General features: G+C 46.6%; 1 protein-coding gene across 1 annotated transcript; it reads left to right on the top strand.

The window, feature by feature from the left end:
- Positions 1-1,731: 1,731 nt before the first annotated feature.
- On the top strand, positions 1,732-27,388 carry trpm2 (transient receptor potential cation channel, subfamily M, member 2; the record flags this gene model as incomplete). The annotated part of the gene is made up of 33 exons (XM_080018877.1): positions 1,732-1,898; positions 2,503-2,671; positions 3,057-3,237; positions 3,738-3,904; positions 4,962-5,142; positions 5,259-5,320; positions 5,405-5,605; positions 5,847-5,949; positions 6,664-6,785; positions 7,233-7,589; positions 7,855-7,995; positions 11,977-12,106; positions 12,685-12,830; positions 13,216-13,328; positions 13,835-13,933; positions 14,182-14,407; positions 14,486-14,604; positions 14,698-14,830; positions 15,248-15,419; positions 15,571-15,751; positions 16,215-16,396; positions 17,085-17,217; positions 17,424-17,526; positions 18,195-18,258; positions 18,452-18,606; positions 18,715-18,779; positions 19,328-19,357; positions 19,464-19,550; positions 19,646-19,724; positions 20,504-20,563; positions 21,068-21,184; positions 21,360-21,411; positions 27,381-27,388. The coding sequence occupies 33 exons, from the start codon at positions 1,732-1,734 to the stop codon at positions 27,386-27,388; spliced, it is 4,305 nt and encodes a 1,434-aa protein (XP_079875003.1).

Below are 27,388 nucleotides of genomic sequence, written 5' to 3'. Positions count from 1 at the left end.
AGACGCCCGGCGGAGGCGGAGAGAAGCGCGCAGGACATTTCCACGCGGCGCACAACTTCCCGTTCGGCGTTGGGGACGTCTTCATGCGGCTGCCGCGGGTCTTCCCCCTCAAAGAAGGATCTGAGAGCGGTATGAAGGGCCACGTCTACCTTAACTGTAATGAATCGGCCTGTGGTGTGGGGGTGGTGTGGTTTGAGCAGCCGCGCCTGTCCTGGGTCTGAGGCGGTTGGTGCCCGCGGATCGGGGTGGCTGCGCGCCTGTTGTTCGTGAAAGTAATCCACGAGCAACCCTTGTCGTGACATGCTGTCCATCTGCTCCGGGCTTGTTCCACCTTGCCCACTCGCTACAGTAAACTGGTATGTTTTTACTCGATCACCTGTGTCTCTGTGTCGGAGGACCCTAAATGTGCCACTCGGGTGACAATTGGCAGGCAGAACAGCCGCACTGTTGTTTGTGTTATTTGAGTGTCAAAGCATGAGAGAGATGCGCGACGGTGATGGGTGCCACGTTTGTTTTCCATCTGCTGTTGTTCTGTAACATGAAGCTCTCCCCTCCACAGGCTGCATTAGATGCTCGTGGGAGCGTTGGGAGTGGGTTGATATCGTGTTGGCTGGGCGGGGACGTTTTTACGATGCGAGACAGTGAGGGAAATATGCAGTAGTCACTACTGCACTACTGTGTGTAGTGCACATCACACCAGGACTAGTTGTTACTTCAAGACTTGAAAAACAAGTTCAGTGGGTCAATCTGGCACGGTGAGTACCTGGACAAAGAGCAGCACGTCATATGGAAGAAAACATTTGATTTATCACATGTTGGACGCCTATACATGTAGACTGAGACACAGTATGAGATCACACAGGACGGTGGGAGATGCCCGGGGCGAGATGCAGCCTGTGTCCCTTGTTCCTTCTTCCTGGAAATGAATCGATTTGTTCATCCTCTGCCTCCATCAAGAAATGCTGCCGACATCCGAACGCAAAATCCACCCAGAGGAAGATCTCCACCATCTGAGACTGAGCCAGCTTCCCTCTGCTGCTGAGAAGGTCGGCATTTCCTGTGTACAGTAGAAGAGTAGAAGGGGAGCTTTTTTCTTATTGACAGTACAAGAAAGACATCCTTTTTGTAACTGATGAATAATACAACATGCACTCTTAACATCAATCCATGGGGTTAAGAATGAAAGGCTTGGCTTTTATGAATGATAATGTCATGTCACATAATCAGAATCTAATACTTGTATTACATAATACAAAATAATTGAATTTCTTTTAGGTGTTCTGCCTCTATCTATCTCTACCTCTTTGGATATGCCGCTATAGTTCCCACTCAGTGTATAGATTTTTCTTTGCTCTTTTTTATTTTATAAATTTTTTTTACATTTCCTTCCACATTTTCCCCGCGTTTCTCTGCAGGGAGCTGAGAGAGCCACCGACCGCCGGAGTCGAATCCCTCGCATGACTTGTGCACGCCTGAGCGATAGAGCCTGACTGTGACTGTGGTTATGCGTAGCGCGGGCACTGATCTCGCCTCGGATAGGCAGCCCCCTCTCTAATGGTTCCTTCCAGAGCCGGCGACTGGACCAACCCCCGCGGATGAACGGCTGCGACGTCACTGATGCAGTGCTGGGAGCGTCTCCCCAGCCCCCCACCCCCCTCCCCCCTGCACAGCGCCCCGCCGCAGCGGAGACGTGGAGGCGCTCGGCCGACCCGGGCCCCCACAGCCGCGGGGATGGGGGAGGAGGCGGACTCCAGCCCGGCCCGCACGCTGGCCGCCAGCGTTGCCGCCGCCTCTAAGTCTCTGTCCGTCTCTCCTTCCTTCCAGCGCTGCTCGCTCGCCTCCTGGATCAGGGACAACGTCAAGAAGAAGGAGTGCTGCCTGTACGAAACGGGCTCCAGGTGCAGTAACACTTTCTTTATTTTTTCTTCTTCTTCTTCTTCTTCTTCTTCTTTTTGGTGGAGGTTGATGAGGGCGGAGGTGCAGCTGTGTATCCCCCCCCCCCCCCGCTGACATTGTGGTCACCGCCGCACGGTCGAGTCAGCGTCTGCTCTCTGCCGTGTTTATGCAAAGAAAAAAAAAAAAACATCCAAAATGTGTGTGTTTGTGTGTGTGTGTGTGTGTGTGTGTGTGTGTGTGTGTGTGTTCCAAATATCAAATTCAAAATTTGTGATTTTTTTTTTTTCTTTTTCTGTCACTTCAAATTAATTCCATGTGTAAATATTTTATTTGAGGGAGAATTTCAAGATACAGAACGAGCTGGTTCTTATTGCAACACACTTACTGTACCTTTCATATTTATTATTAATTATTGGGGTTTTTTTTTTAATAATTTTCCCATTTTGTGTTTGCACTTTAGCACAGTTGCTAAAGCTTGCTTGTTTGATCCGTGTTAGTGATGCCACGGCCTTTGACCCCTTCTCTTATAGTCCGACAGCCAAAAAAAAAAAAACCCTTTGTGCGTCATCTCATGCGGCTTTGTACTCAACTTGGTCCCACGTCCAGGGAGGGGACGTGCAGATGCGGCTTCCCCCGGGCCCTTCACAGGGACGAGGCCGTCAAGCCGGACGACCACGCCGGCGAGGCGTGGAATAAACACCGGCACATGCGCGAAGTGCCCACCGACGCCTTCGGAGAAATCAACTTCGACGGTTTGGGACACAAGACGGGCAAGGTGACGCTCGGAGCTGGAGTATGACGTGACTCTAACTGATATAAACCAATGTAACGTAGAACAAAGTTGCTATACAACCAAATAACCTTTGACGGGTGTGGACGCGGGTGCATGGACGCATGGATGTAGAAAACATTGGCTTGACAACATTTCCAAACAAAGCTTAACAATACAAAAAGAAAAGTCTGTACATTATAGATTTATATTTCAGGGTTCTTGCCAGGTGCTTGAAGGGCTAAGTGCCGGAATACCTTGAAATGAGCCCCTTTTGTGCTTAAGTGCTTGAAAAGTCCTTTACAAAACCTGTGATATTCCCCCTGAAATGAAAAAAGTACAGCTCAAAAAATGCTTATGCTCTTGAATTTCATTTTGTTCATGCGTCCAGTACGTCCGGATGTCGACGGACACCCCCACCGACGTCCTGTACGAGCTGCTGACGGAGCAGTGGAAGCTCTCTCCACCCAACCTGCTGATCTCTGTGACTGGAGGAGCCAAGAACTTCTACCTTAGAGCTCACCTCAAGAGCATGTTCCACAGAGGCCTCATCAAGGTGGCCCAGACCACAGGTGTGTGTGTGTGTGTGTGTGTGTGTGTGTGCGTGTGTGTGTGTATGTGTGTGTCTTTTATTCATTTAATTCAAATTCATTCATGTGAAGTCAATGGAATAATCTAAACAAAAATGCTTACATTTGTTAAATCCATCTTATCTGTTTTCCACTTGAAATTACACAAAATAGGTTGAACAATTTAAAGCTTTTTTTTAAGTTGATCCAATGACTCCAAACCCATTCTTTTTCAGTGTCTGTGTAGCAGGTACTGTATGGATTTGTGTGTGTGTGTGTGTGTGTGTGTGTGTGTGTGTGTGTGTGTGGTTTCTTATACAGTGGAAGAAGTCCTCAGACCGTTTATTAAAGTATATGTACAAATACACCAACACAAAATTGCTCTAATGGTCTGGACCCAGTGCTTCGTGGTATTGTTTGAATGACAGACCTGTCTTGACGCCTGTGTTTATATTATTATTTTCTCCAAGCTTCACTTCCTTCATGTAGTATGTGACTTGCAGGAGCGTGGATCATCACGGGCGGCACCCACACCGGCGTGATGAAGCACGTGGGCCAGGCGGTGAGGGACCACGGCCTGACGGGCTCCTCCACGCAGGGCGACATCGTGGCCATCGGCGTGGCGACGTGGGGAACGCTGCACAACAGGAAGGACCTGGTGCACCCGGACGTAAGGACCCCAGGTTGCACGTGCGTCACGGTGCAGCGAGCGCGACGCCTTCTCCTCGTGCTGTCTCGTTTAGTCAGGGTTCTTACCAGGCTTTGCTTCTTTCCTTGAGGTGCTGGAAGGGCTTGAATTTCATCCTCGGAAATTTAAGCACCGGAAAAACCTTGAAAATAGCCTCTTCTGTGCCGAAGCGCTTCAAAAGTCCTTAAAGGAAAACCCGATCATTGAAAACCTGTGATATTCCTCATTAATAATTTAATTTAATTATAATTTGTAAAAAAAAAATAATAATAATTTATATACGAAATAGATATAGATATAGATACTAATATAAATAATGGACAATGACATTATGATGTTATTATATTTTTATTAATGAAGATCACATTGAAAATTGATGATATGGTAAGAATAAGTAGGAGGTAATAAAATAGAGACAAGAGTAGTATGTACTTCACAGAAAATCCAAAATATCAAGCATTATGCAATGTCGAGAATACCCAGCTATGAGATATAAAACACAATTAGTTTGCAACTATCTGGTAATCGCATTTTTTCAATACGATATTCAATTAATTACAATTAAATACATATTAATCCATATTACGTGCCTCTTCAAAAATTAAATATGCAAACCTAAATAATGACATCTTGAGAAAGTATGTTATGTGTATGTGTAGATGATTTCTTTTTGTTGTGTTGATTTTATTTATAAATCTTATGTATTTCTGAATTTCCCTCGTAACAATTCTTCTCTCCGAGCTCCCCGGCAAAGTGTATTTGCACAGCACATTTCATAAGCGAGGGCAACTCAAAACGCTTTCCACGAGGCATAAAGTACATTATATAAAGGAAAAGAAGAATGAAAGCAGAGAAATAACAACGTCAAAACAGAAGAAAACTGGCCTAAATACTTAAACAAGGCTATTAGGATCCCAAATAAATGACAATTATTTCTCTCCCTCTCACTTTCTGCCTTCTCTCCTCCTCTTTCTTTCATATCACACCTTCCTTGTCTTCCCGTCCTATCCTTCTGTCCCCATCGTCTGTGCCCCCTCAGGGCTGTTTCCCCACTCACTATTCCATGGACGTCCAGGGCCAGGGCTCGCTGTCCTGCCTGGACAACAACCACTCCCACTTCCTGCTGGTGGACGACGGCACCCACGGGCGCTACGGCGTGGAGATCGAGCTCCGCAGCCGCCTGGAGAAGCTCATTTCCCAGCAGCCTCTGGGAAACCCAGGTGCCAGCACGGATAGCATCATCTCTCTCCCTCTCTCTCTCTCTCTCATCTGCTTTTTAAAAAAATCTGTTCTTTCTTAGTAGTGTCCGTTTTTTTTTGGGGTGTGTGTCCTTCAGAGAGTAACGTGATGATCCCAGTGGTTTGTGTCGTTTTGGACGGAGGAACGGGCACTCTGAACGTGAGTCACCGCCCCCGCCCTCCCTGTCCTATCTCCGTCTCCGTCTCTCTCTCTCTCAGACCTGTCCTGTCTCGCCTCTCCCAGACGATGTTCAATGCCATGCTCAACGGCACGCCCTGCGTGATCCTGGAGGGCTCGGGGCGGATCGCCGACGTGATCGCCCAGGTGGCGGGGCTTCCTCTCAGCCGGGTCACTATCGCCCTCGTCCATCAGCTCATGAAGAGGTTCTTTGGCTCCGAGTACGAAAGATTCTCCGACCTCGAGATCCTAGAGTGGACCAAAAAGGTAAAAAAATAGGAAAACGTGTTATCTTGAGATGAATGGAAGATGGCCTCCGGGTCGACCTTGACAATAGAGGAAACTGATTATCAGCACCGTGCACGACCAGACAGAAGGCGCCGACCTGACCTTCATTAACTTAGACTTCAAAGTCTAGAAGTAGGCTTAGTTTCGCCGTGATTTTTTCGATCGGACCCCCGTGGGAGAACCCCCCCATAAGTGAATTTCCACCTTTCTCCTGCCTCAGATTCAGGACATCATCAGGATGCCCCACCTACTCACCGTGTTCAGGATAAGCGAGGACAAGCACAGGGAGGTGGACGTGGCCATCCTGCAAGCGCTTCTAAAAGGTAGGAAGATGCCGTGCCCATTGTTTCCCGGATGCTATCGAGCGGCCGCAGCCGAATCAGGGCCGAACCTATTTACTGGAAAAGCGCAGTGTTATTCAGTTTCATTAGCAGAGGCTCCTGACTGGCACGCCAAACCGGCTCTCAGCAGAGATTAAAGTTCACTTATAAGGAATCTTGGGGAGTGGACCGGGATATCAAATGTGACGGAGATGAAACCCTACACAGGTGTTTTTTCGACTCCAGAGAAAAATGTCAATAGCTAAATGCCGTGCTTCTTGTAATATCGGGGCCTCCTGCTGGTCTCCATTAAAACTAAAACAAACCCAATAAAAACAGGTCTAATGCACGTGGTGATAAACGTTTAGTGTGACTAATGTGTCTACTTTAAATAACTGCAGACACCAGCACAATGGCTCCGACACAAACAAGTTCACAGGAGATCATGATTTAGATATTTTACGGGATATAATCTGATTGAGTTAAATTTTCCGCTGTTCATTTTCCGTTGAGTGTTGTTCTTCTTAATGGAGAGGAAATAAAAGAGTTTTAAGATAAGAAAACACCTTCATTCGTCTCTATGTGACCAAAGCGTCCGAGACAAAACCTCACGGCGCGCATCATCTCGTGACCTCTAACCATTGACGCCACGCGGGTGGGATGTCCTGTCGAAGAATGACTTGACAAAAATACTGGAGAGATGAAAATGTGTCGCAGCCTCTCGAAGGAGCGCCACCGCGGGCAGGGACAGCTCGCTGCGGCAGCTGGAGCTGGCGGTGGCCTGGAACAGGGTGGACATCGCTGAGTCGGAGATCTTCACCGAGGAGAGCCAGTGGAAGGTGAAGGGCGCAGCACGTATACAGATACATATACATAAGTAGATATAGGCCATGACTTCTTCTGACCTTCACCTCATACAGTCCAGTCAAACACAGAGGTCCGCACAATTGCTCTGGAGGTTTTCCTCAATAAGTTGCAGAAGACAGGTGTATTTTTCAAGACACGTTTAAGATCGACATAATGATGGTTAATTAAATGCTTTCTCACCTTAGGAAATGCAGAGAAACAATATAATCAAATGGGGTATTCTTGTTATTTATTGGGATAACATCATATCCAATCAAATAAAACATCACACGTAATTGAAATCTTGTTTTGGCGCACACGCACGCACGCACACACACACACACACACACACACACACTCTCTCAAACAGTGACCTTCTGGCTCTCTCATCGTCTTATGTCTCGACTGCATATCCGTCGTCTTACCGTTTTTCCTTCTAGTCCAGCGACCTCGAGCAGGCCATGTTCTCAGCCCTGGTCGGCGACAAGCCACAGTTTGTGCGCCTCCTCCTGGAGAACGGAGTGAGTCTGAGCAGGTTCTTAGAGGACGGCGACACGCTGCTGGAGCTCTACAACAAGCTGCCCAGCTGCTTCTTCCTGCGCAAACTGGTGAAGCGGGTGCAGAATGAGCGGCGCTGCAGGCCCAAGGGGCTCTGTCTCAGGGCTCAGGCCATAAACATCTCGCTGATGCAAGTGTCGGAGGAGGTGCGCCACCTGCTGGGCAACTTCACCCGGCCTATCTATCCTCCGCCCGCCCCGAGGTGCCACGTCAACATGTCTCAGGACACTCCCGTCACAGTGAGTGGACCAGCAAAGAGCATCAATCAATGTCATTAGTTTGTAATGTGCAGACTAATTATTTTTCAATCCAGATTTTGGCTCTCATCATTTATTATTGTTCATAAAGCAATCTCGCGGAACACTTTCCGAGTAAGAAACTTACACTATACTGCAAAACCGGAAGCTCAACGATGCAGTGGTTGCAAACTGTGCATTTCATTCCTTTTTTTTTTCCATGGTATATTGACTTGAAAAAAAATTGACACTTTTTCTTTAACTCCAGTTGCCGGCCAAAGGGCGGGTGATCCACCAAACACTAGATAGAGGGCGGTCTGGTGAGGAACTCAGAGACCCGGAGAGAGACCTCTTCCTCTGGGCTGTCGTCCAGAATAACAAGGAGCTGGCGGGGATCACCTGGGAGCAGGTGACCAGAGCACACATTCAAATATAGTCAGTGCACGGAATGCATCATAATATAGCGTGTTGGGGAATAGAGGGGGGCGGAGATTTCCCAGCATGCTGTGTTTGTGTGTTTTGGGGTTGTCGGGGAAGGAAATTGTTTTATGTAATGTTAATTGTTATGCTGTTGTTAGTGTTAGTTAGCCATGTTACATTTGTTTTGATAGATTGTTATTACTTTTATGTGTTAAGATTGTTACACAATGAGTGAGAGTGTGTGTGCCATTAGTGACTTGCCTGCTGTGATGGCACTGTGGTGGAATGGAGAGCATGCTGACTAATAAATATTGCTCATGGTTGTGAAATCAAATTGTTTGCTCGCTTGAAGAAGCCCTAGCGCGCTACATTGGTGACAGAAGTGGGATTCGAGATGGAAGCTTTGCTAGACGAGGTGGAAGAACTCAAGATACAACCGCCGGCAACAGAACTATAGCACCGTGGGAACGCCAGGAAGCTTGCCGGATGGGGCCAGCGATCCTCGCCCGACGCTGAGGCATCTTCACCGGAGCAGCCAGCGGAGAACGAGTGCTGGTGGACACTGGTTCCAGCATTTCCATTGTCCGCCCCGGGACACTGCCAGGCACAACCAACCTGAGACTGCGAGGTTGGGAGCCCACCAAGCGCCGCATCACAACAGTCACCGGACAACGCACCAGAATGCGGAGAAAGAGTGCTTCAAGTGACTGTTGCTAACCGTGATGTCAGCCACGAGCTCTGGTTGGCCAACATACAAGACGCCTGCATTATCGGGCTGGACTTGCTGGTCAAGTCGGGGGCTGTGGTGAATGTGCCCAGAGCCACACTCTACTTGGGCACTGAAGCCATAGCGCTCCACACCATTGGAGAGGATGGACTATGCGTCGCTTCACTGCCTGAGCCCATTGTATTGCCGGCAGAGGTGGAGCAAAACGCACCGCCCAGCAGACCTGTTGCAGCGCCCTCAACAGAAAGGGCTCCGCCGCCTCAACCACCGTCGAGACCCGGCGAGACATCGAAGATCTGTACCACAGAAGCTGCAAAGGACTGGATGCAGGCCAGAGAGCTGAAAGAGTTGCTGGACCTGTCTGCTGACATCTTTGCGGCAAGAGACGAGGACTGCACGCACACCAACTTGGTACAGCATGACATTGAGACCGGCAACGCACGCCCCATCTGCCTGCGCCCTCTTCGCCTGCCATTCGCCAAGCGGGTTGCAGCGGAGCAGAAGATCAAAGAGATGGTGGAAGCCAGCATCATTGAACCCTATACGAGTTCTTGGGCGGTGCCTAGTGGTCCTAGTCGGGAAAAAGAACGGCACGTGATGGTTCTGCGTGGACTACCGCTTGCTCAATGAGGTCACCCGCACAGACTCTTACCTGCTACCTCGAGTTGACGACGCCCTCGATTGCATCGCTGGTTCCCACTGGTTCAGCTCCCTCGACCTGCGCGGCGACTACTGGCAGGTGGAACTGGTGCCAAAGGCACACCCAAAGACCGCTTTTTCCATTGGCCAGGGACTGTGGAAATTCAAAGTAATGCCATTCGGTCTTTGCAACGCTCCAGCCTTCGAGCGCCTGATGGAGAGCGTCCTGGCTGGCATCCCCCAGGACCGTTGTGTCGTTTATCTGGATGACCTTCTCGCCCATGCTGCAGACTTCGAAAGTGCGCTGACCAATCTGGGGGACGTCTTCCAAGCCATCCGTCAGGCCGGGCTCCGACTTCATCCAAAGAAGTGCCAGCTGTTTCCACGGGAGATGTTCCTGGGCCATGTCGTCAGTGCGGCTGGAGTTTCGACTGACCCAGCAAAGGTGGAGGCGGTGAAAGACCGGCCTGTTCCTCGCAACGTGAAAGAGCTGCGAAGTTTCCTGGGGCTGGCTTCCTACTACCGACGGTTCGTGAAAGACTTTGCCACCATTGCCAGTCCTCAACACCAGCTGACACAGAAGGGCCAGGCGTTCCAGTGGGGGGAGGACTGTTCCTGTGCCTTCACAAAGCTGCGGTCAGCACTCGAGGCCCCTGTGCTGGCCTTTCCAGACCTGCGGCGACCTTTCATCATGGACACTGATGCTAGCGACGTGGGTCTTGGTGCAGTGCTGTCCCAGGAAGGTGAACAAGGTGAACAGGTCATCGCCGACTTCAGCCGCTCCCTCAGCCGCTCCCTCAGCCGCTCCCTCAGCCAGCCTGAGAGAGCCAGATGAGGTCGGTGCGCAGAAGGAACCTCTGCCCGTAGAGGTATGGACGGAAATGGCGGAGGCCGTGGACATCCTGGGCCACTTTCCGGCCACAGAACGGGGCAACCGCTACATCCTAGTAGCCATGGACAACTTCACCAAATGGCCCAAAGCCTACGCTGTTCCTGATCAGAGTGCTGCCACCCATGCACACCTGGTGGACGAGCTGCTCTGTCGGTTCAGGGTGCCGGAGGAGCTGCACAGCAACCAGGGTCGGAACTTCGAGGCTCAGGTATTTGCAGAGGTCTGCTGCCGGCTGGGCGTTAAAAAGACCCGGACAACGTCGTTGCACCCACAGAGTGACGGATTGGTTGAACGTTTCAACCGCACCTTAGCGACCCAACTCGCGATTCTGATGAGCCACCAGCAGTGAGATTGGGATCTTCATTTGCCCTTGGTCCTTTGGGCATGGGACAGCGGTGCAATCCACTAAGTGCACTCCGGCAGCCCTCATGTTTGGACGCAAGCTCCGCACCCCTGTGGACTTGGTGTTTGGCCCTCCCCCTGAACCAGAAGTGGCCGGGAAGCCGGGCATGGACTATTTTCACCACCTTCGGGAGGGGCTCCGGGCGGTGCATGAACTGATCAGGCAGGCTCCCGCCGACGCTGGGTCCCGTCAGAAACGGGCTAACGACCTGCGCGCCAAAGGGGAGGATTTTGCCTCCGGGGCGCAGGTGTTGGTCTACAGCGCAGAGAGGAAGAAAGGCCTCTCCCCGAAGCTGATGAGCCACTGGGTGGGACCCTGTACGATCCTAGAGAGACTGTCTGATGTGGTGTACAGGGTGTGGCTGATCAAAAGGAACCGGGTGGTGGTTCTTCATCGTGATCGTCTTGCTCCCTACTGACCCATCTGAGGGTGAGTCAGGGGCAGGGGGCAGCCTCCAGTCTGTGCCTTGCCAAGGGAAGCAGCCGAGGGGCCCCCTGGGCGGGACTGGCGACAGCGCCAACTTCCCCAACACCTCAGATACTTTGTGGTGGACACATGGGTTGCTGGGGACAGCTAACCAGCCAGGTGGGAGCAATGTAGCATGTTGAGGAATAGAGGGGGGTGGAGATTTCCCAGCATGCTTTGTTTGTGGTTTGGGGTTGTCGGGGAAAGGGATTGTTTTATGTAATGTTAATTGTTATGCTGTTGTTAGTGTTAGTTAGCCATGTTACATGTGTTATGATAGATTGTTGTTACTTTTATGTGTTAAGATTGTTACACTAGGAGTGAGTGTGTGTGTGTGCCATTAGTGACCTGCCTGTCGTGACAACAGATCTGTGAATGGAGAGCACTCTGAATAATAAACATTGCGCTTGGTTGTGAAATCAAATCTCCTGCCTCTTACTTGCTTGCCTGAAGAAGCCCTAGCTGGTACTATATTGAAAACACAGATCAGATGATGATGTATGATTATAGGAAACTCGGCGTCTAAGAAACTTCTACACGATGCCTTGTTGTACTATGTTGTCTATGATGACTGCGTCTTTCTTGCTTGCTTACACATTAATGAAGCTCATTGTGGCTGTTAGATTACCTGATTAAAGCTGGTGGTTTCCATGCTGCATTGTGTGAGGGAGGCAAGATCGAATGATGTTTATTCAGACCAATTGCTGTAACTAATGGCAGCACGGTGTGATCAAGCGATAAAAACAGTTTCAAAGTATAAGCGTAGACCTTTTCCCTCCCTCCCTCTCTGTGCTTGTGTCCGCACGTGTCCATGGTTATTTCCATGTCTATGTTTCCATGACAGTGCAGGGACGGCATGTCTGCCGCTCTGGCCGCCAGTAAGATCCTAAAGAAGATGGCTCAGGAGGGAATCGACGCAGATGAAGCAGAGGAGATGAAGGCGTTGGCCAATCTTTACGAGAGACACGCCATAGGTACATGACCATGGGGGTGGAAAGTAACGGGGAACATTTACTCATGTATTAGTGCTGTTAAGTGACATTTTCTAGCACCTAAGTTTAAGAATATCAACTGTTACGACCCTCTGTCCAGGCGCAAATGAGAGGTTGAACGAAAAATGAGAACCACTTTAATGCTATATTATGCCACGTGATAAAGAAACAAACAGTGGTCCCACTCACAATAAGGTTTTTATCGACAGCTGAAAGCACTCTTCAAATTAAATTAACTTTAAACAAAAGCAGGAACCTAAACGGGTGTCACAGCAAAAAGTGGAGTTTGAAATTGATTGACTCCAAGTGGCACGAAACACTGATAAAATTGCAACACCAACACTTTTCCACTTTTCTTTTCTCTTAATCTACTGAGGCTTAATGCATTAAGGACTGGGTGTGTCTCCGCAGCAAACCATGGGCTAAAAGTGCTTATTTAACTTGTGATACTGGAGTACATTTTACACCAGGTACTTTACATTTACCAGAGTAGAATATTGAATTTTTGCCAAATTGTTTTGTTTGGCATTTAGGCTTGGAAATGAATACTGTGTGTGCAGGTGTGTTCAGTGAGTGCCATAGTTGTGACGAGGAGCGAGCCCAGAGGTTGCTGGTTCGAATCTCTCCGTCCTGGGGCCACACCACCTGCCTGAGACTGGCTCTGGAGGCCGATGACAAGAGCTTTGTGGCTCAGACAGGGGTCCAGGTACAGTCAGCACAAACAATATTTTGCTTTATATCATTTTTCTTACTATCAAAGTCAATTTTTAGAAGATCAGATTTCCTCATACTACGATGACACTGCTGTGTGAGGTGACCGACTCGTCTGACGGACAGTAAATATGAACAGAAAGAATTGGTAGACCCGGGTACATCGGCTGGTGTATAAGAAATGCCAAAAAGCCTGTCTTTGTCATTGATAACAAATCTTTGCAACAAATCTATTGTTTTTCTCCCCGATCTTACACAAAATAAAGTATGTGGTGGTTAAGAACCGTTTTCTCTTGTATTCTCTGTTGACTTCATTTAATCCCTCTGAAAGTTATTTTTTACCATAGATTAGGCCTAACATGACTCAAATTCCCCCGCAGGCCCTGCTGACCCAGATCTGGTGTGGAGAGCTCACAGTGGACAATCCAGTGTGGAGAGTGCTCATCTGCATGATTTTCTTCCCCCTTATCTACACTGGTTTTCTGGCTTACAGGTGGGCGCTTCACCCTCAGGACTATGCTATGAATAGAAATGTTCTCTCTGTCGTCTTGCGTTGTAAAATTAAAGTTGAGGGCAATTTGGTTTTTCAAAACTAGGGATGATGCATCTATGGATATTTAAAGGCATTGGCTCAGCAAGAGCTGAAGCAATACTATGATCAAAACATTATGCATCCACAGCTTTGTAATATACAGCACTATCTGTATGCAGATCAGTACTCACCATTTATCATATGGTGTGCTATTGCTTGTTTTCACCACATGGTGGTGCTATATATTTAGCCTGGTTAACTTCATTTAAAAACAATCCTCACAGCATTGATAATTCACTTGTTTTCTGTGATTTATAGTGCATTATGAAAGACGGACACTGATGATTCAAAATAACCCCCTTTTTAACATTTACTACTGTTACCAATACTATAAGTAGTAGTAGTAGTAGTAGTAATAGCAGTAGTAGTAGTTGTTGTTATCATTTTGATATCGAAATTCTCCCAAGGCGTGATGAGGTCATCCAGAGAGAAGCTGAGAGGAGTGAAGAGATCATCACCATGGAAACAGTAACAAGAAGTTCGGTCCGGAGCAAATTGCACGTCCTGTAAGTTACCGAATGTGTCCTTAATGTGTTCCTTAAATGTTGAGAAAAAAAAAAAAAAAACGAAACTCAGTTTTGTCGACTAGGATGTGTGATAATTACACACCTTGAAAGTACCTAAGAACTTCCAGAGGATTCCTCAAATGTGGGAACTTCAGAAAGCCTCGTAAACTTCACTTCCCCGGCAGGTTGACGGATGAGGTGAAGTGAGGCATCCGATACTTCTATCCTGAACCTTTCTCCATCCACAGCGAGCTCCCCAGCATCACCTTCCTGAAGCCCCTCAGCTCCTGGTCCAAGCTGGCCAGCTTCTACAGCTCCCCCCAGGTCAAGTTCTACTGGAACATCGTGTCCTACTTCGCCTTCCTCTTCCTGTTCGCCGTGGTGCTGATGATCGACTTCCAGAGCCAGCCGTCGTGGAGGGAGGTGCTGCTCTACATCTGGCTGATCTCCCTTGTCTGCGAGGAGGTCCGACAGGTGAGCGCCGATCAAAGGGACTCAAATCCGCCGTTTCCCACGGTGAGCCACTCCAAATGACATATTGACTTTTTGCAGTTGTTTCACGACCCCGACGGCTTCGGGTTCCAAAAGAAAGCCAGACGGTATATCAATGAACTGTGGAATATTCTCGACGTGCTGTCCATCATTCTCTTCATCATTGGCCTTTCATTTAGGTAAGGCACCCGCCGGTAGAACCGTACCATGTAATACACAAACACGTCGTCGTTTTCATTTCGCGGAGTAACCGTGCGTGTTTTCCCCCGCAGGCTAACGACTACGCTGTTCTACGCGGGGAAGGTCTTGCTCTGCATCGACTTCGTAGTCTTCTGCCTCCGTCTGATGGCCATCTTCACGATCAGTAGAACCCTGGGCCCAAAGATCATCATCGTCAGGAAAATGGTGAGGGAGTGGATGGATGCTACCCCAAAAGCTGGTCTAACTTAAGAGGGAAAACCTGGAACACTGTGCTCCGAAGCAGCATCGATCCAAAGCAAACTTAGTATGTGTTGCTGCACTTTTTGTAACTTTGTCAGTTCTCTGTAGATAAGACCCACATTTTTCAGAACGACTTTTCAAGTGTTCTGGAGGCTGTGTTTTGGCTTCAGCTTGTATTTTCACATTTTACAACACGGTCTACTGCGGGTTGTGAAGACGCAGGTTATGAGCTGAAATCATCAATTATTTAACCTACAACTTCCGTGACATGTGTTACATGGCGGTTCATCATTATTCAGACTCCTTCAGGTGCTCAATGTGTACGGCAGTTTGCGGCAACAGCTTGTGATTGTTGTCCGTGTAACCCCACCCCCCCTGCAGATTATGGACATGTTCTTCTTCATGTTCCTGCTGAGCATCTGGGTGGTGGCGTACGGCGTGGCCAAACAGGGCATCCTCATCCACAACGAGGATCGGCTGGACTGGATCATGCGAGGAGCCGTGTACGAGCCGTACCTCATCATATTCGGAAACGTCCCCACCAACATCGACAGTGAGTGCGACGCATGTGATCCGTTGTCGTTTCACTTCCGTCGCGGCTTCACTCGTCTCCTCCGCCTCTCTGGCGTGGAGATCATGTCATTGACGAGACGGAAACGTGACAACAAAAACAGCCGAAATCCTTCTTTGCTCCCCGCTTGCAGATACCGAGTTCCACAAGGACTCCTGCAGCACGAACGGCAGTGAACCCCTGAAGCCCAAGTGCCCCGTGCTGAACGAGAACGACATGCCGGCCTTTCCTGAGTGGCTGACCATCATCATGCTCTGCGTCTACCTGCTCTTCGCCAACATCCTGCTGCTCAATCTCCTCATCGCCATCTTTAAGTCAGTCCACCTCCTGCAACGGAGTAATTGAGGCATTCCTTTGATGCATTTATGAGCTGTAATCTATTGTCACTTCCACCAGATTTTATGACAACAACCGCCCGATACTGTATATGATCCATTTTCCTCAATGAATAGTACAGACTTACCCTGCTAGTTTGTGGACATTTACAAAAGCTGATTGAAACATAATACATTTGAGACATACATTTGAGTATATCATGCATCTATATGTGGGGAAAAAGCATAAAAACAATTGGTCTTTATTAAATATCTTGCATTCCGTTTGATATGGCTCTTGGTGTTGGATTTTTGTGCCAGGGCATATTCTCCATCATTGCATCTTATTCAAGCCAGGTATCGTCCCGATATTTGATTCCAGTCTTGGTATCAGTCCAAAAGTAATCCGTAGGCACTCTCCTTTCGTACAATTCACACCTGTGTGTCTGTTTGCTCTTCTCAGCTTCACCTTCCAGGAGGTGCAGGACAACACGGACAGAATCTGGAAGTTCCAGAGATACGAGCTGATCAAGGAGTACCACAGCCGTCCTGCTGCGCCCCCGCCCCTCATCCTCTTCAGCCACCTCTACCTCTTCATCAGACACACCATCCTCTGCAGACCCTCTATAATATACAGAGAATTCAGTAAGTGCTCCCTTTTTGGGACGACACTATCTCCTAGATTGTTCTCCTTTATTTTTCTTATAATGCCATTGGACTATGCCACAAAGCATTTCACTACGCATCGGACCTTACCAGTGTGACTGCATATGTGACAAAATTCCATTTCCTCATTCCGGACCATCAATTGTAAAACATATTAGTTCATTATTTATAGCCAGGGACAATTTCGCTGATCTGCTAAACCAAAGCTTGTTTTTACCATCCATTATTTGGTGTGAGGATTACTAGGTATTTAGCCACATGCTCCGTCCCTAAGTTCATTAAAAAAAATCACTGACATATGCAAGAACAGCGCTGGCCATAGAAAGAAAAGCCCCCCCAACCCCCACAGCAGGGGGCAATACGGACAATGAGGGTTGGAAATACATTAATTATACTTGTTTCTTACCAGCTCTTTGTCACCCAGTGGCTCATTAAGACATCTGAATGTTAGGTTTCGTTAACATATTCAGATTTGGCTTCGGTCGGTTTTTTAGGGTAATATACTTTCTATAAGTATGTAACATGTGTGTATTTTTCAACATAATTGGTTTTTTTTGTAACTAGCTGTATATGTGTTGGTGTAGCCTATGTATGTGAGAAATGACATAATTGAGAATTATTACCATTGTAGAAAATTGAACCATTCTGTACCTTCTTGTATTCACAGAGGTTGAGCTGCCTCCGAGGGAGGAAGAGGAGCTTTTGTCCTGGGAGGCGTTGATGAAGGACAACTACCTGGTGTCCACGCGGAAGGAGCAAAGCCAAAGCATGGAGCGCCGCATTTTAGACACTGCGCAAAAGTAATAAAGGACCTTCAACAATGTTCACTCTATAACTTCACTGTACTCTGGATGTCTGTTTGGGAGAATAAAAAAAAAAGAGAAACATATTTTCTTGTGTTACCTAAATTGATCTGTTTTTGACGTGCAACAATGGCGTTGTTTGCCCCAGGCGTGGTGGTTAATAAAGGGTCAGGCAAGCAGACCGTGCTCTCTTCTTTCCCCAGGGTTGCCACCATAACAGAGAGCCTCGACCAGGACAATGGCTCGGCCGCTGTGATGAAGAGACTAGACCGGCTGCAGGAGCAGGTTGTGTTCCCCGATTTGCATGTACTGTACCTCTGACCTACCTGTGGATGTGGAAGATTGAACATTCCGCTGGGGAGGAGCGATAAATCCATCGGTGGACTTAACTGTCCGAATGCTTGACTCTTGGAAAACGTACCACTCTGCTGCAGCTTCTCACTGTGCCTAAAGGCAGTCAGTCCATTGATGCAAAATGTTAAGCCTTAAAAACATGTTAACTCTCCTGTTCGAAAACCTCACATTATACAAGTGACACGTGTCTTAGTGAATTTTTTTAACTTCTTTTTTTATTTTTTTTTACCAATAATATCAGGTTCTATTTAAGACTGGTTTTGCTGTTGCCGCATCTAAAGCTAAATAAGAAATAAAAGCTTCATGGTTGGCAACAATTTTTTTCCCGTATAAAAAGGGTGAGCTTCCCGTTTTCGAAAAGCAGATTACACCTTCCTTTTTAATGCTTAAAACTTTGCTGTTAAGCCCTTTACTTTGCATTTATACACAGGGAGAAGATGCAGCAGAGAGGTACGTTTCCCAATGGTAAAGCGTTCGGCGGGGTGACGCTTTGAACGGTTATGAATTATGAGAACCAATATTTTAATGTCATCATTGAATTTGAGTTCCAGGTTTATGATTCGGTTAAGTGGTTCACAGTCAGTTTTACCAATTTGACCCAGTTCCTTTTGTTTCATCAGGTCTCCCAGTCTGCCAAAGCCCTGCAGTGGATTATAGAAAGTCTCAAATCTCAAGGTCACCATGGTACGGAGGAAGCTCCGCCACTCAGTGAGTGACTGGATTTCCTATTCAACCGTTAATTACAATTTCCTCCCTTTCAGGTGGAAATTTGTATTTTCCTCGTGCAAAGGCTGATAAATTTGTCCCATTATGAATTTCAAGTATTTTTTTTTCTATCTTCTTCTTCTTCATACAATTCTTTATCCTCCCGCTGTAGCAGCAATTAAAGTGCCTGGCGGTGACTCTGCTGATACGAGGAGCAAAGCGACAGAGAGCAAAAAGGCCGGGTTCCATGTTGACGCTCGGCAGTTCCATTACCCAGGCAGCAAGGTCACTCGCTTCCCTGTGCCAGAGGAGAAGGTTCCCTGGGAGGTGCGTCGCGTTAATTACCTCGTAATCACTGCTCAGCGACTGGGCCTCAGACGACCCACAGCACTTTGGGTTTATTGACTCTGAAGTGAATTGTGGCCTGTTTTACAGGTTAGCTTTACCTCATACAACCCCGGTTACTACGCTTCTGAAGACGGCGGCGACCAGATGGATGGGTTTGCTGTTTATGTTTCTTTTGAAGAGAAAGCTCAGAAGAAGTGCCTTTTTTGTCTAAATAATGTATACATATTTATTTGCCTTGAACAAAGTAAGAGAGAAGGAAGATATGCTGTGTTGAACACAGTTTAATAACAGCTGGAGTTAACATTTCAGGTTGACAGACCTGAAATACTAGGCCCCATTTGTGGTTTATGTATACCAGGGGTTCCCAAACTGGGGTCAAAGCCCCCTGAGTGGTCTGCAATGGAATTGTAGGGGGTCCTCAGAATTATTTATTTTTATAATATATATATATTAATTTTCAAATCCTCACAGATGATGGTGCTTTTTTGTTCAGCAAGATTTAGTTAAAATGTTAAACCACATATTATATTAAAGGCAGAGGTGGTGGTGGGGGGGGTGCCCTTAGCCTTAGCCTGCCAAGGGGGCCTTTCCATAAAAAGGTTTGGGAACCCCTGCTGTATACAAATGAGTCCTTTATTTTGTTAAGACAAAAATTCTTACGCCCTATCTTCTGAATCTAAACTGTCTTTTCCTTTCGCAGATTTGATACGAAGGCTCAAGATAATTACAGGTACAATAGCAGATTGGATACAGGGGACATTAATAAATCATAGTGACCTTACAGTAGTGTCTTGATTTCTTAAATGTCTCTTATTCCCTTTAACACCTGTCATTAGAAACCCAGCTGGGAGGACAGGCCTCACGGGAAGAGGTGCACTGAGCCACCTGGGCTCAAATCTGACAATGGACATTGTACTTACACGGTAAATAATCTCGTGTTGTTTCAAGGGTGTCAACGTCTTTCATCCAGAAAACTTGCATTTTATGAGCACAACGTATAAATGCTTTTCTTTTTTAGCTGGCGAGACATCGAGCGATCCACATTGGAGTTCCTGGCAGTCTGGGATGACAGTCAATGCACCTGGGCTTTACCAGAGGTCAGTACATGATGGGTGGCAACTCATGATTGTTTTTGTCAGGAATTAAATTCTGGTTATTTTTTCAATTATTTTATAATTCTGTGTCATTGAGACTAACAGAAGGCTGTAGGGAACAAAGTGACAGTAAATGCTCATCACACTATCGTAACTCACTCTTTCTTTTTTGGCAGCGAGAGACATCAACTCTTAATGTCTGAAATCAGCATAATTTAAACATTGAAAGCAAACGTGCAGTTTTGACGGTTTTGCGGCAAAGATGCTTGATGCAATGCTCATTATATGTGTGCATTTACACAATTATCCCTTTCCAGAAATATAACATTCAGTCTTCACAGGTATTAGGCATATGTATTACACTTGGTGTAACGCATATGTAATATGCAATGTACTTTGGAAAAGCCCAATTCGACTAAGGCGATTGATAATCACATTTGTGGTTCAGTTTGATTGCGATTGTAGACCCAGCTCACTTAAAGAACCCTTTAAGAAGTATATTAAGCTGCACTTAAAGCACTGTATACCATTTTTTTACTCCCAATGGGGGTCTGTAATGTGCTCCTGCTATGTGTTTTTGAATGTAACATATGCAGCCTCCAAGTTTTTGGATGAAAAAATAAAGTTATTTGAATTCAAATGAATTTATATCTTTTGCATGTTTTGCATTTGAATTTATACCACGGGGTGGGGGACAATAAGGAACTACATTATCGTATCTGATTTCTATACATTTCCAGGGGCCTGTGGAATCTGATGGGCTCCTACCACTGGCCCTCCAGGGAATCATAGGGGAGCGGCTCCATCACACACTGCAAGCAAAGGTAGCAGAAGGAACTCGGGTAAGTATTCCTAACACGTATGATATCTGGGTGAAACCAACATTTACATTTAGGGATTTAGGCTCTTACAGTGAGTAGACTACAATCACTTTCAAAACAACCCTCAAGACCCACCTTTTCACCATGGCCTTTCCCCATTAGTTAGTTAGTTTAGATATTCTTCTGTTTTGTTTTTTGTTCTCTCTCCCTGCCCCGCCCCCCCCCCGCCCCGCCCCGCCCCTCTCATGTAAAGCGACCTTGGGTTCTTTGCGCTATACAAATTTAAGTTAAATATTATTATTATCATTAATAAGAAAGCAGGTTGTCGCATTGTACCTCACTCAAATAAATCTCTGTCTGTCAACTTTGCTTTTGACTGAAAATGTGGAAATATTGTTGATGTTTGTGTCTCACAAATCTAAAAACGTTATTATGGAACCATTGAACATTTGATCATCTGGAACTAATTCCATTGAAGGTGCTTTTGGTTTTTACATTATAAGATGCCCCATTATTGTATTTAAGGTGTTTGAAGGCTACGTAGATGACTGCAGGAACACAGACAATGCCTGGGTGGAAACTACTCTGTTAAACATCCACTTGGACAGAACAGGACAGCTTATGGCAGATCTAAACCATCTGGTGAGAACCCAAAATAGTATTTGAGGAGCATAAAATGCAGCAGAAAAAATGACTCACTTGATATGACTGAATCAATGGGTTTGCTGGCCATTATCTGCAAAGTTTGCTTTTTGATTATGAAATTCAGTTGACCTTTTTCTTTTGACTTTTCTTTCTTATTCCTCATCTGTCCTAGGTGGCCAACAGCAAGATCTCCACTGAGATGGTTGGCTGGCAGGAGGTTAGCCGTAAAACAAGGCTCTGCCCACTCCAAAAAGCCTTTCTACAGCAGGTTGCTGAGCTGCATAACAGAAAGTTCTAGTGCTGTAACTGCTATACTTTTAATTGCTGCTATCCATCCTCAGGTTCATTTTGACTTTAAAGGGAGATTACACGGTGAGCCAACAGGATTCATTCGAGAGAGAACAGATTAGGTCTTCCTTTATGGATGGCCGAAGCAATCTCTGCAAGGAACAAATTTGGCAAAGTCACGGCCAAACAATGTACACCTCCGCCCTTGCATGGCTAGGAATATGCTGTAATAAAGTGTAATATATTTTTACTTACAGTATGGGCTTTATCAGGAACACATGTATTTGCAATGGCAACACCTGAGAAGGCAAAAAAGACACAAACCATAATGTGAGCTGTTGGAAAATTATTTTGCAAACACTTGAAATATAGAAAAAACAGCAGATATACAGTATGTGTATATATACTGAGCAGTGCACTTTAACTTTGCTGATGATATGTAATCATTCAAAGCTGGAATATCACTGTGTATTTAGTGACCACTTGACAATAAACCAGAATGGCCTTCATATTTATTAAATCTATTGTGTCAACTGAATTGTCTTGCGATCATTTTTTTATTGTCAAATCTATACGGAAAAAAAGGTAGTCTGTAAACCAAACTAAATGCTGCTGTTGGTGACCTCAAATCTGGAAATGTTGTGGGTTTATGGAACAATATGCGGGCTTTCTATAACTATTATGAAACTACTTTACATGTATACATGTCATACAACTTAGCGTTATTGTAATTCGACTACATCCATGAGAAAATGCATCGCATCAGTCATACTACACACCCTATTTTTTTTTTTTGTTTTGTTTTGTTTTTCTATCGAAAAATGTTGTTGTCGAATGGTGTCACCTTTGCATTGCCTCATTAAACGCTCGGCAGCGGAGAGTTATGCCAAGCATGCGGCCCCAAGTTTCGGAGAGCCGCCGAGGCGGGCTCGTTGGCGCGGACGGCGCAGTATCGGTTCCACACCCACACGCGGCCTCCGAAACACGGGAATGCGAACCGTTTTACAGGACCTACTGTGTGTGTGACCCAAGTGGGGCGCTCGCTTGTGTCCGCGCCGCGCCGCGCCGCGCCGCGCAGGGCGGGACCTCTCGACGCGTCCCCCTGCACGCGGCGCCGCGCACAGCCAAGACTTCCGCCCATTTTGAGCCGCGCGGCGCCGGCGGCGGCTACAGGTGTTCGGCTCCGTGGGCCGGAAATGACGTCGCCGCTCACGTGACTCGGATGAAACCATTTGGATCCGCGCGGCCGGTCGAGCGAGCGGCGGAGGAGGGCCCGACCCCCCGGACTCGGTTCCCGGCGAGTCGCCAGTCAGAGAGAGCCGTTCGACTCTCCGCCTCGCCGTCCGGGAACGATGGAGGCGAGATGCTTATCAAAATGGTATATTTCGACGGAAGAGTGCAAATCGTGGACCCCCCCCCCACCCCCCCAAAAAAAAGGAGTTTAGCCTAATTCTCTCAACATGTATATTTTGTCAGACAAGTGTGAAATCATTGACTTCTGTCAACAATGAAATGTCTTGGCCGAACGTGAAAGTGTAAATCAGCCACATTCAACGCGGATGTCGGCGAATGCCTCGGCCTCCTTTGTCTTGGACTTTAATCCGGCCCTCGGTCTCGCCCGCCGTCTTGCGGGTGTGACTCCCGACTCCCGAGTCATTCCAAAAAAAACAAAAAAAAAAAAAAACATCCGTTCGCTACGGACGAATCGTTCGCGCGTCGCGCGTCGCCTTGAGCCGCCGGAGCGAGCGAGAAGTGTGCGAAGATACCTGCGGCCGAGCGTCCTGAGCGGTAATGGTGTTCATTTCAATTCTCTTTAACAATAAAACCGAGCGACGAAGCAACTGGATGACACCAATGACAAATGATAAATAGTTGTTTTCACTGCGGGAGGTTGACGTGCCGCGGCTGTCAGTGCTGCTGCGGTCCGCTTGTGGGTTTTAACATCAGGCCACCAGGCAGTGGAATTTTACGATGTTGTTTGTAACTAATAACAATGACATATACGTTACGGATACTTTCAACTCACAAACATCGCATCGGATTTATTTTGATTAAAAAAACAAAAACGTTTGAACCAAGAATCTCTTCTAATATTTGCTCAATTTGCACTGCGTTTGTTGTTTTTGGCCGTTGACTTTTAAACAGATTACGGAGGTTGTTTTTTTGGGGTTTTTTTTTTTTTTGTTTTTGCTGTCATTATGTAATCAGACCAAGCTCTAGCAAAGGTTCGTTTTTGTTTTTGTTTTTTTAAATCCGTAGAAGAACGGTGTGATCACTTTGTCCGTGACAACATACCCCCTGTGCATGCGAAGACTTTTTTTTTTAAGCTGCTGCTGTCATTGAACTACTTTGTTCACATGCAGAAAGTGAAAGGTGTTCAAAGCCCACATTCCTGCTTTGCTGTCGTTGTCTTTACTTGCTGGTGTGTGTTTTGTGTCGTGAGGTTCCACTTGGCCTGTACCTGGTGCCACTGTTAATATTAGTCGCTTATCTGTTTGTATACCGTCTGTCTTTTATTTCTGTTTTATTTTTCATAATTGTGATGTGTAAAAATGACACCATTACCCGCATACACTCTCTAACTTCACCAGCGGAATGACTATTTGGCAAGCGTCAGGAATGATCGGCCATTTTGCCTGACCACCTCCCTAGAACAGTTTGGTAACTGTTTGTCTGCTACGGCACACTGTTTACAATTAACTGCAACGGCACACCACGATCCCATGATTAACCACTGAAATGTCACATTTATAACTGTGCTTATTACTATGGCCTACTAATAGTACTCACTTTCATTGTGGAACTCAAGCTTGTTCTCATGAACAGAGCTGGTATTGCGCGGGAGCTGGTGAATAAGTACAGGCTTGCAAATTTGATCTTGCAACAAAGGCTTATTTCCATTATTATTATTTTTATTTACATGGAACTTGAATCATTTTCACGGCACACCTGGCGAGCTCTCGCGGCACACTATCTGCGGCACGGCGGTTTAAAAACAATGCTCTCAAAGACTTAGTACGGCAAGAATTTCACGAGACAGCTGCTGGTGTGACAAGTCTGCCATGGAAAGTGTTGCACGCCTGATGCCTGGATGCTGCGTCCTGTCATGGAAGCAGTGTTCCTCTGCATTCTGCTGAGCGGGGCATTTCCAGTAAGTGTCTACGTGTGCCCACTTATGGCTTGCTGCTCCTGCTACTGCTTCGTCCGCTCCCAGCTGAGTGCCGCAGGGTGCAGTTACAGGTCACACACATCACCAATCAGACACATGTGGTCCCCCACAAATGCTGTGTTGAAGGCTACACCCCTCGGGTATCCTTTTGTGTTCTTAATTATGGCACAAAGACACCTAACACCCACAGTATAACAAAACAAAACATGGGACGGTTTTGCCTGTTATCATTATCTCAAATGTGTTACAAAACAAGTGGCGGAGCTATGTGTTATAAGAGCGAAGATTGATAGATGTCTGCAGAAACCTTGCATGTCTGTCATAGTTTTTGTGGAGCAGGTTTCCGTATTTCTTTCTTTGTACTCACGCACACACACACACACACACAGACACACACACACACACACACACATACACATAACACACGTGTGTTTACATAACATTAAAGTAGCTGCCCTGTCTTCATCGGATCAGAAATTACAAATCAAAACACGCGCAAATCTTTTGAGAAACTTGAAGAAAATCAGAAAGCCTTGACCCACATATGGCATTCGCATCTATTTTACTCTGAAAATCGGATTATTGATTCTCAGTATTGATCCTCCTCAGTTTAACACTTAAGTTCCTTTGTCCTTCAGAAATGGGTCACCCCAGGTGATGCAGTTGCATGGCAACGTGTCTGTCCAGTTGTCAAGGGAACCTACACATTCGAGCAATCATCACACAGGGTGGTGTAGAGTGACGGTGGAGAAATAAAAGGGGGTGGGTTCTGATACTGGCGTAGGGACGGAAAGCTGTATTTATGTAATTGACATGTAAAGCAGCAGCAGTGCTGCCATGCAGCTGGCCTGATCTGAGTAATCCCAGCCCTGGAGACTCGCTGGTTTTGTTTTGGCTTGATATAGCAATGGACCCTGAAGGGGATGCTATGTCCTGTCAAGTTTTTTCACATGTACGAATAAGCGCTTTGTTTCGTGACCCTTGAGATCACACAGCTCTGTTTATATGCATATTTCTAACATTGAACAATGCTTATCATTTAATGTATCATAAATCATTCGTAATTCCTAACGAGTGAACCTGCATTTACAAAGTGAAATTGTGTTCAGGGAAAGTTGTAGCCGAGGAGAGATTATTTGATTGCTTTTTGATTGAGATACTGAAAAGTAAATTCAAAGTACACACAGCACATAATTCAAAGCTATTTGTATTTGGATCACATTCAAATAATTAGAATCAAAGTCACTTTAAGAGAAGAAGGTTGGGCGGCAAATTAAATTGCTGTCAAACAGGAAGGTTGTGGCTAACAAAACCAGGCCACTATCTCTTTGAATGGAGAGCTATGTGTCTAAATTTCTGCCATACATGGAACTGTTTACATTTCATAGATGCATTAGTAAATTGTTAATTACACAGAATGTTAAATGTGATTTTGCTAACCTTAATCATAACACTGTTTCTGTTTGTGTTTCTTGCTTTAAATCACGGTTTCCATTCAGGAATATGTCAAATCAGGTTAACGCATCAATGGCGACTTTTCGGGTGAAGGAGCTCTTGAGGGTCAGTTCTTGGTACAGGGAGGGATCTCAACACACAAAAGCCCCCCTCTCTCTATTTTTCTTTCTTTCGTCCCCTCTCCCTCCCTTTAGCTCGCTCTCGCTCTTCCCCAGCCCACCCGCCCCTCACCTCCTTTGCTTCCCATTGAGTGACATTTCGCTGGTGACACTGTCGGAGCTCCACAGGACCTGCCTCTATCCTTTCCTTTCCCTACTGCGCTCCACATGCAAAAGCCAGCTTGTCACACCGGGAGCCAGCCCGGCGTGCCTCGCGTCCGTATCGGATCCCTAAATGCCAGTAATGACACCTCAACCTGATTAAGGAAATAAGCGCCTTCCGTCTCCTGCGCTGTTCTGTTGTGTCGGCTGTTCCAGATGTCATGTTGTCGTCTGCCAATGGTTTAATGGGTCGAGTTGCAGACGCTGTGCTGGTCAGCCAGTTTTTAAGATGGACATTCTGCAGCAAACTAGGCTAAGCATTGCAACCCTTTATACCTTGGCAAGGGTACTTAATTTGGCGGTTAGCTTAACCCTGCATTGTTGAGTACTGAGTGTGTGTTGGCATTGATGTGAATATTCTACTGGATTTTCTGCCTGGGAGAGCATTGGTTTAATTTGTTGGGATGGTGTCTGCTTATTCTAATTACTGAAGAGCGATATTAGCAGTAATTGCGATTCAGCCTAAAAATGTACTTGGTTGGGCACTTGGTTTGAATAGGGCTGAAAACCATGTTTTGGTTATATTTATTTGCCGTTTGTGTGACGCACAGCAGTGTGTGTCTGTGTGCATGCATGTTTGTGTATACGCATCAAAGTGGGACGTAAATGCACCCCTCTCTTGTGATTCTCCTGCGATCCAAGCTTCTATAATTACCACAGCCCGCAGCTTCTCATGGGGAGCATATTAACACACACGAGTGGAGTAGCAAGAGCCAGAGCATGGAGACACACACACACACACACACACACACACACACGCGCGCGCGCGCGCGCATCATACAGACAGTGTGTGTTTGTGTTCGGATTGTTTGCGGTCATTCATTTTTGGAAACGTAGGAGTAATACAGTAAACATAGGCACGGGAGTACAGTATGGGATGTATGTGTCCACACAAACTCTCTCACCCCTCCGCTCCACTGTGACCTTGCGTATCCCTCTAACCTCTCACCCCTATCCCCAGCACAGTGA

The sequence above is a fragment of the Zeus faber genome, assembly GCF_960531495.2.
Source record: "Zeus faber genome assembly, chromosome: 18".
Lineage (NCBI taxonomy): Eukaryota > Metazoa > Chordata > Actinopteri > Zeiformes > Zeidae > Zeus > Zeus faber.
The sequence above is the reverse complement of the archived record's forward strand: the minus strand, read 5'-3'. Positions and strand labels throughout refer to the sequence as shown.